Source organism: Botryllus schlosseri, chromosome 2 (genome assembly GCF_051294905.1).
Source record: "Botryllus schlosseri isolate E-star chromosome 2, Bs_hap1, whole genome shotgun sequence".
Classification (NCBI taxonomy): Eukaryota; Metazoa; Chordata; class Ascidiacea; order Stolidobranchia; family Styelidae; genus Botryllus; species Botryllus schlosseri.
Window position 1 is genome coordinate 16,328,217 of NC_137237.1, and position 12,294 is coordinate 16,340,510.

General features: G+C 39.9%; 1 protein-coding gene across 3 annotated transcripts; it reads right to left on the reverse strand.

The window, feature by feature from the left end:
- Positions 1-38: 38 nt before the first annotated feature.
- On the reverse strand, positions 39-11,405 carry LOC145433849 (uncharacterized). 3 transcript variants are annotated; one of them, XM_080311107.1, is made up of 4 exons: positions 8,624-11,405; positions 7,952-8,056; positions 4,504-4,611; positions 39-290 (listed from the first exon to the last, which is right to left on the reverse strand). In XM_080311107.1, the coding sequence occupies exons 1-4, from the start codon at positions 8,682-8,684 to the stop codon at positions 217-219; spliced, it is 348 nt and encodes a 115-aa protein (XP_080167233.1). In that variant the 5' UTR covers positions 8,685-11,405; the 3' UTR covers positions 39-216. The 3 variants fall into 3 exon arrangements, with proteins under 3 accessions (XP_080167233.1, XP_080167232.1, XP_080167231.1); XM_080311106.1 differs by having other exon boundaries at positions 7,952-8,098; positions 8,624-11,396; XM_080311105.1 differs by having other exon boundaries at positions 7,952-8,112; positions 8,624-11,395.
- Between the last annotated feature and the right edge of the window lie 889 nt (positions 11,406-12,294).

The following is a 12,294-nucleotide window of genomic DNA, read 5'->3' on the forward strand; positions in this document are numbered from 1 at the left end:
CAGGGTTTAAACTTGCTGAGATACCCAAATTAGCTTGGTACATCGTCGTCAGTATTGTATTTTCAGAAGGTAACAGCACTGCAGCAAGCGTCCAGCGTCGAAAAAATATTCTTTTCAATATAACTTGATTGCGATATGTATTATTTGTGACGCGTTGTGAAGTGGATTTTGATGTCCTTTAGTTTAAAGCTGTTAGTTTTCATCACGCTTTCGCTATCACCAAACACCGCTTAGCATGGATTTTCTGTGTCTTGAGGTGCCGCAGAAAAATCCAGAGCAGATACGGCAAACTGCAAAATATAAATAAAATATATTAACGTGCGCTATGATGAACACGACACGATACCACGCGACAGATTTGAAGCGATGGCTTTAAATTTATTGGATACATCTGTTATTTGGTTTCTAATATACCAGAATGAACGATGACTCGTATATATGTTTACTAGGGATGGTGTGAACGTGACGTTCACGATCGCGGTCTCTGTGTGAATCTCGGGAATTTAGAGGTTCACGTTCACAAACGAACCTTGGTAGGTTCTGTACTGTGAACCTTTTTCATCTATTACATTTTTCACGTTATTGTAGCATCTTTGGTCGAAATTGATTGCATTTCAGCTGCGGGCCACTCTATTCATGGCGCTGGCAGCAAAAAAAAATCAACATATACGAGCATACACCTCGACAATCTCAAAAAATTTACCTGCTTTGTTACAAAAGTTTGCTCGAAATATCCATCTTTCTGTTTGTGAATATTTAGTGACTCTCTGCTGTGAGCTTGACCCGCAATCACACAACATCAAGAGTGAAATATGCTACATGTAGGTAGTCAGCGAATGATGCTTGTTCAAACAATCAATGAAATTGATAGCATTAATTGATGTATAAAATCTAGCAAGCGTACGTGGTCCATCTCGATTTCATATGTTTACTGTATCATAAAAACCAAATCCGTGCGATTGGGGTGTTGGCTACTGCTGTATAACTTGTTAATGGGGTAATATCCGTTTGACATTCTGCTCAATATCAACGTAGCAACACTCAGACGCCGAATACTTTGTCCGGTCTGGCCTAGACTGTTAAGGCGTAAGCTTATATTCCCTTGCAAGTCCTCGTCGAAATTGTTGGAAAAGCGACGGAAGATATTGAGTTTATGGAATTATTATCATATCATTCGATTGCTCCAGTTGATAAATTTGGCGACGTTTAAAAAGTCAGTATGTACTTCAGCATTGTGTCATTATGTGTCCTGGGTATCGCGTACATTAATAGCCTCTATATAACTTCACTGAAATGTAGGGCTGGAATTAGCAATATGAATTCATGAGGTTCACGTTCGCGTTCACACAGAACCTTTCAAAAAGGTTCGCGTTCACACGAACCTGAACCTTTCAGAGGTTCACACCATCCCTATTATTTACAAACACAAGACCTCAAAATGGTGAAGACCCATTTGTCGACCTATTTTTAGTGCACAAATCTATGTCCGCGACTATAAATCTATATCAATCGCGGTAACGAAAAATCAGATTTGGAGAATTCAGCGTTGTAACTAAGTCCCAAGTTAATCTTCGTTTTTTAGTTAACACTCGTGTCAATTCGAGTCATTTTCAATTCAGCACCGAGGCCTGTCCTGGTCCGAGCCGGCGAGCAGAGGGTTGAGTCATAGAGTTCATTGCTCAGTTTCTAGTTTAAGTCGTGTTCAACCCCCGTTTCCCAACTCTGCTAGAATGATATTGAATGTCCTGCTTTCATGATATAGCAACCTTACTCACTCTTAGCCGTTGCTTGTCGTATTTTACAAGCACCGTTACTGATAGACGAAATACCAACAATGTGATAACTTTACTATCGTTTGAAGCTAGCTGGCCGTCCGAGTCGAGTACAAGTCGAGTGCATACAGAGATTGACTTGAGCCGAGTCGAGTCATTACAATCCTACGAAAAGTCGTGGTTGTTGACGATAGACCGAAATTATGTAGTTATTTAGTTTGGATGCAACACTATTTTCAGATCCGACTATATGATATCCCTTTTCGTATCCCACAAATATAGGACGGGCGCGTGTATACAGGATGTATGTAACGCCGTTATTTGATCATTCGTGACATTGTGACATCGCGCGCGCTTCAATTACCAATCCACAAATAGATGCAAATATTTAGACGAGGGGTTCTTAAACCAAGGGTTCCACTGAAGAAACTATAACCAGATTTTCGTTTGAGAAGGACGACGTCAATGGGACTGTGAACTACCTTGTATGTAGTTATTAGTTATCTTATTTTAGGCATGGAACATAGCAGGGGTGGGCAAATATTTTTGTCCGCGGGTCAAAGGAGAAGTAAAGAATACGTGGGTGAGCCGAATGAAAATTTTTAGCTATATTCTCCAGCGTATTTTAATTTCATTTCTAAATTAATTTGTTAATAAATGCTGCTCAGTGAACGCGTTGGTATTTGGTAATCACAAATGACTGTTAATTAAAAAAAAATCATTAAAACTATCTTTTGCCGTCATGATTCGAAGCAATGTTACACGCAACAGCTCTTTTTAAACCCCTCTCTAGGTTATTCTATGAAGAAACTAAAACAGCGGTTCTTAAACGTTTTTTAAGCACGCCCCGTTACGATAGTGAAAACTTTGTGTCATAACATGTGATAACATAAAATATTAGAAAGAGCAACCAGAATGCTCGCAATCCCAACGGATAGTTTGATGGCATTGAAGGTGATGGTTGTTGAGGAGAGAATTCCGAAATATCAGTCGGACAATACACAGACCAACAACTAAGAGGTAAATCGCGTAGAGCGCGAAAAAATAACTTCATTTAACTGCGACTTCGCGCCACCTGCAGATGCTTTCACGCCCACCCGTTTGAGAACCAATGCATTAAAATGTATTTGGGATAGCACAAAGTTAATTGTTTTGGTCGCTGCCTTCCGCGCATGGTGCAGCTTGGTGAAATAGCCTTGAGGTTGAGCGAAGCTTGCAGTTTTTCTGAAATTCACCTTACCCTGACAGAGTGAATGTCTTCGTGTTATTGTCATAAGACCCACTTTAATTAAAATCATTCATCTTGACGACCTGCTCGGCACAAACTATTAAAAGGACGGGTTTACCCCTGACTCCAGTATACAAATATTTAGTGCTCTAAATTTTCTTCGAATTTCAGCTTTCGGCTTTCATTCTTTTTTTGCCATGGCCACTCATCCTTTGTGGATGATAGATATGATGACTCGTATAGTAATCGCGAGCACTGATTGACTTTTTTGCGACTTAGGGATTTGGAAATGTATCACGTAACGATTTGAAACACAGACCGTATAAGGCGCAACGTGACAATGGCAACAAAAAAGGTTTGAGCCAAACTACATGGAAAGAGGGTTTTCTTGTGACTTTAATAGCTACTCATACTTGGCTACATTGACTTTATTTTCAATCTGGATTACGCATGCGAGGTACGTAGGCAGCGTAATCGTGGGATATTAATGAACGATCTTCCTGTTCAGTTGATGCAGCCTGTGGTTTTGTCCACACATCAACATTCAGAAGCAGGTTTTATGTTTTGAATTCCAAGCAACCTTTCACGCGCTGCACAGAAAAGCTCCGCGGGCCGCATTTGGCCCGCGGGCAGCACTTTGCCGTGGTCTGGAATATAGCTTCTTGGACTTGATGTATAACCCCCTATAGTCCTCGGTTTCTGAAGTTTTGGGGGTCCGGGGAGGGCAAAAAACCTGGAGGGGTCCATGAAAAAAAGAAAAATGAGGAGCCCTTGACTTGGACAATTATGAAATAATTATACAATTTTTTCATTTACATTTCGATAATTTTTTCAATAAATTTTTCATTAAATGCCATGTGCTGTACGTTTTGAACGTAGTGTTTTATAACATCTCTTGCTTCGAATGCGGCCCTGCAGGAACGGAACGTGGACGCGATCCCCGGTTTCGTACACAGTTGGATAGTGAATTGTATTTTAGCGAGGTATATTGCGTGGCAGATGTTTAATGCGCACACTGCAGCAAGGATGTCGCGACTAGATATTGGTTGTTTAGCACTAAACAGTTTAGAATTAGCAGACCGAGCTAGGGATTGTCTATGCCGAAAACCAAATCACTGTATACAGCCATCATATAGCCACGTGATAAATAGCCAGCCGGCATTCCGTTAATTCATCCGTAAACAATATCCGTCTATATTGCAAGTCCTACCGCGACGGTCAAATACCACAATATTTCAGAGTTTCATTACTAATCGAATTTTAGCAACTGCACAATTTTACCTTACCTAGAGTGAAATGGTAATTGCGAAATGAAAATGAATGACCTAAAAAATGATGTTGGGACATATTGCTATAGTTATGCGATGGAGCTTATATATTGAGAGAGTTACGAATATGTTGGAATTAAGCCTTACATTGAACAATATCAAATCATATAATCTTCCATGCATTAGTAGATTTGGTTCGAGAAGTAGACATATAGCTAAAGAAGCATAGACTCACTTTTTCTTTCCCCTCTTGTTCTATATATTCTGCAACCAGACGTTCTTCTTGAAAGAGTGCAATAATGATTATTGCATCGGTCTTCAATAAATTTGAGAATCCGCAACACTGGTCAAATGGAAAAAATCCCAATTGAATGAACCTTCCACGATTCAGCATTCGGCAGTGTGATTATTCAGGATACACATTTATTTATCGATTTGCATATTTGGCTTCGGAAAAGGTGTGCACTTAATCACTTATGCGCCTATTCTTGAATAATCCAGTCCGCGAAACGGATTTACATGCTATATATAATTGTATAATATGCGCCCTCAGTTAACTTGGAAATCAGTATTCTACATCCCGATGAATTTCAAATTGATGCTGCACTCAACCTATCTTCTAATCCAGGGATTCTCAACCTGGGGAGCGCGCCCCCCTTGGGGGGCACGAGAAATTGACAAAGTCTGTATAAATTGTGACTGAACACGTGTTTCACAACCATTCTGAAAAGACGATTGTTGACGATTGACCTCATTTCGTATTCTAGAAAGCTTGCCAATCTCAAACTCCACCAGTCGCGCTCAACGGAGTATAGGCTGACTTCAACTTCATTTGAGCAAATTTTTGATATTCTTTGAAGATTTAGAGCAATTACTACGTGCAAGTCATTCATTACTTTATAGCTTTGGCATTAGCCTAAATCTCGGTGCGCTATGTAGCTGTTGTTAATAGCTGGTAACTGCTCTGCCTAAGACAGACTTAGATGCAATATAGGTTGCCCGGATTCGCCCTCAATTAGGCTATAAATCAACACAATTTAATTCATTTCCAAAACTGATCAAATTTAGCATGGTAGGACAGAACGACGCCGTGCTCTCTGTAGTCACTACCAGCATTAGTCTCAGTGCAACCTACCTTGAAATTATTTGATGTCCTGTTCAATGTTTTTATGTTATTTTCAAACAAGTTTGGGGAAATTTGTCAGCAATGTAAAAGACTCAACAACTGGAATGCGGATTCAAAATTAGCGCAAGATATACCTTATGTATACTATTAGATCAGGGATGGTCAACATGCGCCTGCGCCCGTAGAAGGGAATTTGTGCGGCTGCCGTCGAAGCCTAATTCAATTAGTATGTGTTGGCGGCCGTAGACATGCAAATTGCAATTGCGAATTCACTCCCGAATTTTTGAGAGATTTTAATCTTGAAATTTTCTTCGCGCTCCGCGCAATTCAACAAGACTTTTTCGATTTCAGTGCAGTAGCGCCCTTTTTAATCTGAGCCGGAATGGGAATCGTCAAGAAATAACAATTCATTCGCGGCTCTGAAAAATTTTCGCACCGCGCGACAATATGCACTCCCAGCAACTATTCAAAACATTGCCACTCGCGATTTCGGTGCGTACAATAGGCCGTTGCGAAAAGTAGAATAGTCCGGAGTTCACCGGGAATGGATATGGACAGTTTACCATAGGTATTTTGCGTCCATATCGTTCGATACGGCAATGCCCTGGAATGCGGCCTTGAGCTACATAAGTAATCGAAATGCGGCCATGATTAGCAAAAAGGTCGCCCTCCTCTGTATTAGATGATGTGCTCTTTTTGACATGACGATAAATGCAAGGGGGGTCAGGGGGCGCGATTTTTTTAACCATCGCTAAGGGGGGCGCGTGTCAAAAAAGGTTGAGAACCGCTGTTCTAATCAATGCGACGGAGCCCCTTCGACGACAGTGTGTACTGTAAAATATTATAATCCTATCTGAACGAAGTAGCCAACGAATACGCTGATGGGGACCTAAAGAATCAGATTGGTTACTACGTTTCTCGTACAACCTTTCCGTAATAAGGGAATAAAAACTTAATAAATTGCCTGATTTGCCGCCGGTATGGTGGTTTGAGATTAGCCATATGCTACCCAAAATTGATCATTGTAAGATCTTCCTCGCGGAACAAGGAATTTATGATCTAATGAAAATAATTATGAAGGGTCCCAACCCATCCCCCATCCTCGACAAAGATCCTATAATTTGTCTGAAGTCGCATATTAATACCAGGGTAGATTGAAAGCAATAATATGAGCTTCCATGAGTTGCAATTTTCTCTCTGTTTTATCCATGATACCTCTTCTTTATCAGCGTCGTTGGAAGAAGTGGGCCTGAAAGTTTTGAGTCGCTGTACGTCATCACACAACTGCCCTTACATAAATTGCCTGTTTATCATTTACCATGCAGCGAATATGATGCTCCCTTATTGATGCAGAAATCATTCGATTCATTGGTCAACTCAAGTGTAGCAATGACAACGATAGTCGAGCGATTTCTAAATTAGGCGACGCGGTACCAGTGTATTTTTACAAGTATCAGTTTAAAATGGTGGCATTTTTCATCGTGATCCACTCTTGCGTAACGGACATGCAAACACAGCGAATTCGCGGATTAGTGATCCAATGTACCACCCGCGAGTTCATAAACCAAATCTCTCGCGTTAAAGGTGGTATTAAAGTAATGAAACCGCAAAAATGCCATAATATAGTGGATTTATGACGCAGTTCAATACCCATCCCGTAGCAAGTTTATTTGCGGGAGTTAGCTTATCTTTTTCTACAGTTGATTATTTGAAGAGCTTCTTGGAGGTACAGAACTTCAATATACAATTAAATAGTATATTCATATTGAAATGAACCCGAATATTTTCGGCTGACACTCCTGACGAGTGTCAGCCGAAAATATTCGGGTTCATTTCAATATGAATATACTATTTAATTGTAAGTTGATTATTTTGAAAACTAATATTCTTTGGTATGTCGAGAAGCCACTACGGACTACTTGGGACATAGTCACTGGAATTGATTTTGCTTGCCAGGCTATGATTTAGGCCAGGTTGATAGCCGTCGATGCTGTTTGAACCCGAGACTGTAGATCCCGAGACCATAGTGCTCTAACCACTGGACTTCGGCGACTGTGCGTTTTTCAGTAATTTGACGACATGAACCAACTCTTCATGATTCACCTTAAGAACTGACTTTGAGAAACACTAAACACGTTTGGCGTGAAGGATCTATCCGAATTTTCCCCTGCAGAGTCTCAAAATCTCCGTGTTCTTGTACGTGTCCGTTTATCAAGTCGAAATACCGCAATCAATTGTCATCCCGTTATTGCTGAATGCAATACCATACCAAACATTTTGGCCCAGTTTCATAAGCGTCCAAAATCGCCACCCCCATTGCTCGCATCAAATAAGTCAAGCAATATGCACTTTGAGCAAACACTACTTGGTAATTTCAATTTTCTAGTAGTCACGTCTTAATATTTGCATAATTTTCAGTTCATCAGTTTTAGTAACCGCTATTATAATATAACCACGTTCGTACCCGAACGCTCATGTATAGTTATGGATACTGCTTGTTATTTATTAAATTATGTGAGCATACATCCAAGTCGCGATTCCTGATCCACGTACTCACCCGACCGCCGAGAAGAAAAAGCAGTCACATCGATACAATCGTTGTGGAAAACCAGCAGCAAAAAGAAACAGTAAGCGATGGTCGTCTTCATAGCGTTTTCTCGTTCTGCGATTGCGCACCCGGTCGGAAAGACTTTAGCATCGCTAACTATTGAAATGAAACTGCCGGAAACAAGCCACAGTGTATAAAAATCTGTATATGCATTCGAATCCGATGTACGTTAACTGCATTACAATACTGCTCTCACGACTCGCGTTCAAAATAGCAAGTTTCAAAGCGGTGAGTTTCAAAATATCGAATACCATATTTTGGGGGTATAGAGAAATTCGTCTCATGTCAGCAGTTCAGTATACGTCCAAATAAAACAAACTTAGCAGCCTAATGAAATTCGCGCAGCTGTGGTTAACGAATGAAGTCAATGAAGTCATATCATACGACAATAATTCTAGGTAACCATTTTTTTATGCGCAACCCTCAGAAATACTAGCGATACTCAATACGCGCCCGAAAATATACAACAGTTCCACCGATTTAACAATAAAGACACCTTCCCTTTACTGTAGATTTGATAATATTGCAAAGCCTTACGTATGCAATCTGTTACGATTCTATTTAATTCAATCCAACGATATTGTAATTTATTACACTCATATATGTTGGAAGCCAACTTACCGAAATATTCCCCGGTGTTGATTTGCTGTAGAATGAGAAGTGGAACCGTATGTTCCAGCATATATTCTCTTTGTATTGCTCGCGTATGTCAGATCGCCAATCCTTTTTCTTGCAACCATGCTCTGTGTAATATCTCACTCCTGAATGCTGTAACACTTTGCCCTCGGAATGTCCGCTTTGAAATCGAAGTATAGCTGTTACGCAAACTTAATCGAATGGAGGAAGACAAATCGCTCGACTATGTGTTTTGAAAACAATGTAAATTCATTTGCGCAAGGTGCGGGGAAGAAAATTAAACTGCTCTGAGGGATAAGTTTGCGCCATCTGCGTGATTAGAAGACGCGATCGAAATAATGAAATTCGGGCATTCTCGCTATCCGACCTGACCGCAGCAATATGACATTATTCCCATAAAATTATAGCTTCCAGGAGCGTGAACGCATTATAAGATGTATCACTACAAAATGGCAATGGAAACATATGACAATGTGTGTATAATATACGATTGACAAATGTTACGATAACCCACTCCAATCGGAAATATTTATTTTTTGAGATATTAGACTGCGCTTATACTAAATGTCAAATACAGCGATGATATAGCAACAATTGGATTATTTTGGGTGTATAATAAATCGGTTCTCTTTCCTAAATCGGGCATTGAGTCTAGTTTACCGTTTGCCACTTTGGCATATTATCGGAATGTGCGCCGTTCGTTTTGCCAGCGAAGGGGAAATAATTCTTTGATCGATAGCCTTTCATACCCATGCCATGATCGGTTAATCCTCATAACACCCACATTTGCGCAGTCATGTCTTTGTCTTCACAGGATGGGGATACAGATGTCTTAGGAATGATAGATGAAAGATGGATAGGAAAAAATTATCCTGGAGAGAACGAAATAGGCTCGACAATATTAACATTTTCGTTTTTTAAATCCACTGTTGCTGCATGATCGCGTCTTGCTTCTCAGTCGTGTCAGAGATGCGACTGCGAATCTGCTGTCGGACACGTAAATCTAACAATCATCTTGCGTCCAAAGGAATATATGATGCGATGCGTAACAACACACGTTTGTGCGCTGCTTGGTCTCAATCACATTTTGGAATACCGTGTATTATGCGGAAAATAGTTAAAATTCCAAATACCTTTTCTATAGGAATAGAGTGCTCGTGGACATTGTCGCGGAAATACCACAGGAAGGCTATGGAACAAACAACTGAAGCGAACGTGGTACTGACATTGTTGTTTTTCGTTAACGACATTTCCGAACTATAAATTTTAATATTATGTGGATATTCAAACCCGAAACATTTCGAGCAAACACTCTTCAGGAGCAATCATCAGCAAGAATTTCAAAACCTTGCATCTAACTTTATTGCACGCATCCAATATAAAAATACTATATTAAAAGCTACCTACGCCAAAACGTCTCTACATTTACTACACCAAAACACCCGAGTATGTGCAAATCCATCGACTTTGTCACACTATCACTCCACACAATAGCGTGAATTCACCTTCTTTGAACAAACCAGGTGCAGCCAATTCAAAAGCTAGTCACCCGAAGCATATTTGACATTAAGATATACAATTCTGCGATTTTCATCCTGTTTATTTTTCGATAATCGCATTATTCATGAAGAGTTGTGACAGATTGTAGGGGGTCGCATACTTTGTTAATTCAGAAAAGTGTTTGGGGTCACGAATCGTCCATAATTGGTCTGTAGAGATGACCTTTTTACAAGACGATGCGTATATCTTGCGGATGGAACCCTAAACTTGTACGTCAACTTGTGAGATCGCTAATGATTTAGTCAGGATATACGGCAAATCTCCAGGAATTTGTAAATACGATTCTGCAAAATTTTTAGTCCCAATAAAATCGGTGGCCGTGGTCAGAGGGCTTGTAGGGTGAATAATGAACATACTATTTTTCATATGCATATAAACAAGAGCGTTCTCACCGTGAAAAGCATTTTACCGCTGAAGTCTTAATAATAGTGGCATGCGTGATCTAAACGATAACTCATCTTAGGTCCAGTTACATTTTGAAACAATTAATAATGCTACAAATGTCGCTATTTCGAGATAAGTATGCTCTGCTGCAACACTTGGACACGTATAGGCGTAGCAAAGCCTAGATAAGTCATAAAGTGAATGAGCTACAATTTTTACCGGAGCCAATAAAAGATGACAACTTCCTGAATCGCAACGGTCATGATTCACACAGTAATGCCGAATTCAATAGAGCTAATGTATGGCATTGCCCCGAGCATTCGCCAACACACCCCCAGAATCGTACATCACGTCTAAGAATACCACCCATCGGCTTGCACTTTTGTTATTACACATATGCGTGTGAAGATTTGCATATTCCTACACTTGCGAGAATATTGGAAATGCCATACCAAAGGATTATTTAGATATTATAAGTGCGGCGAAAATACAATCATTCATGCGCTATTGTTACTGCCTATTGCGAATAGTGTCGATCACGACTTGCAAGATTGACGAATTATTTTATATGACACAATAAACAAACGATACAATGAGTTGACAGGGAAAATCTCACAAAATCTATGATCTAGCTCCGAGTATCATATAGATCATCATAAGTAAAAGGTATATTCAGTCGTTCACAAAACTATAATTCAGTAGCCCATTACCCATCTGAAACCTTCGCTTGTAAACTTATGAACAGCATATGAACTATTCGCGCTACTTGAGAACCGTAGCATCGCATCAACGAATCTATACCAAAACCGTGGCTTCCCATGTTCAACACAACCTTTTTATGTAAGATTTGGCTCATTCGTAGAGAGAATAGTGTATCGCCAACACTTTTTTGCATACGAAGGCGAAAAAAAGCATTGCGAATTTCGTCTCTGGAGGTAATTGGAGAGCAAGTGCTACAACTTTGACACAAAATGGATAAACTGACGTTAATAAAATAGTAGTTTATTCAAACGTTAGTGATAAGCAATGCCGCGAGGTTCCTGGTGGGTGTGGCAATGACCCATTTAGAGTCAGATTTATAATATATAAACCTCAATTGGTTGCTGATTCAGCTGCATGCTTGTTTCTTATCACATTAGCACCCTTTACACGCAGGCTGCGTGAGATACCAGATATACATATCCATAATTTAAGATAGCAAAATACATAACGGTTACATCAGTAAATCTGCGAGAAACTCATAAAAGTCTTGACCGCCTGATATGCACAATCTAACATATGGCTTGATTAAGATGTGCGATGACCTGCCCTAAATATTCGAAGTCATCAGCTCTGCGGTAAATATGATCACGTGTGCTGAAAGAGCATAAAAATTAGTAACATATGCAAGTACAATTAAAATCGGGAAAATTCATTTATTAACCTCAAAATATTTTCAAGCTTTTACCATAGCTAAGACAACAAATGCGCGGTAGGTCGCTGGAAATAAATAGATACGTCTTCCATTCGTGAACTGTGTAATCCCGGATTCTAGTCGTTACGGAAAGAGTGTGCTTGTTTATGAATCGTGCGTATAAAAGGTAGTGATGAAATGGCCCGTATCGTAAGTGGTGTTGAAAATACGAGGGCTCAATAAAGGCGCTTGGTGGCGGCCTGACAAAGTAATGTTCGGATCACGGACTGAGGGTACTAGAAATTTAAGTGAAAGTACA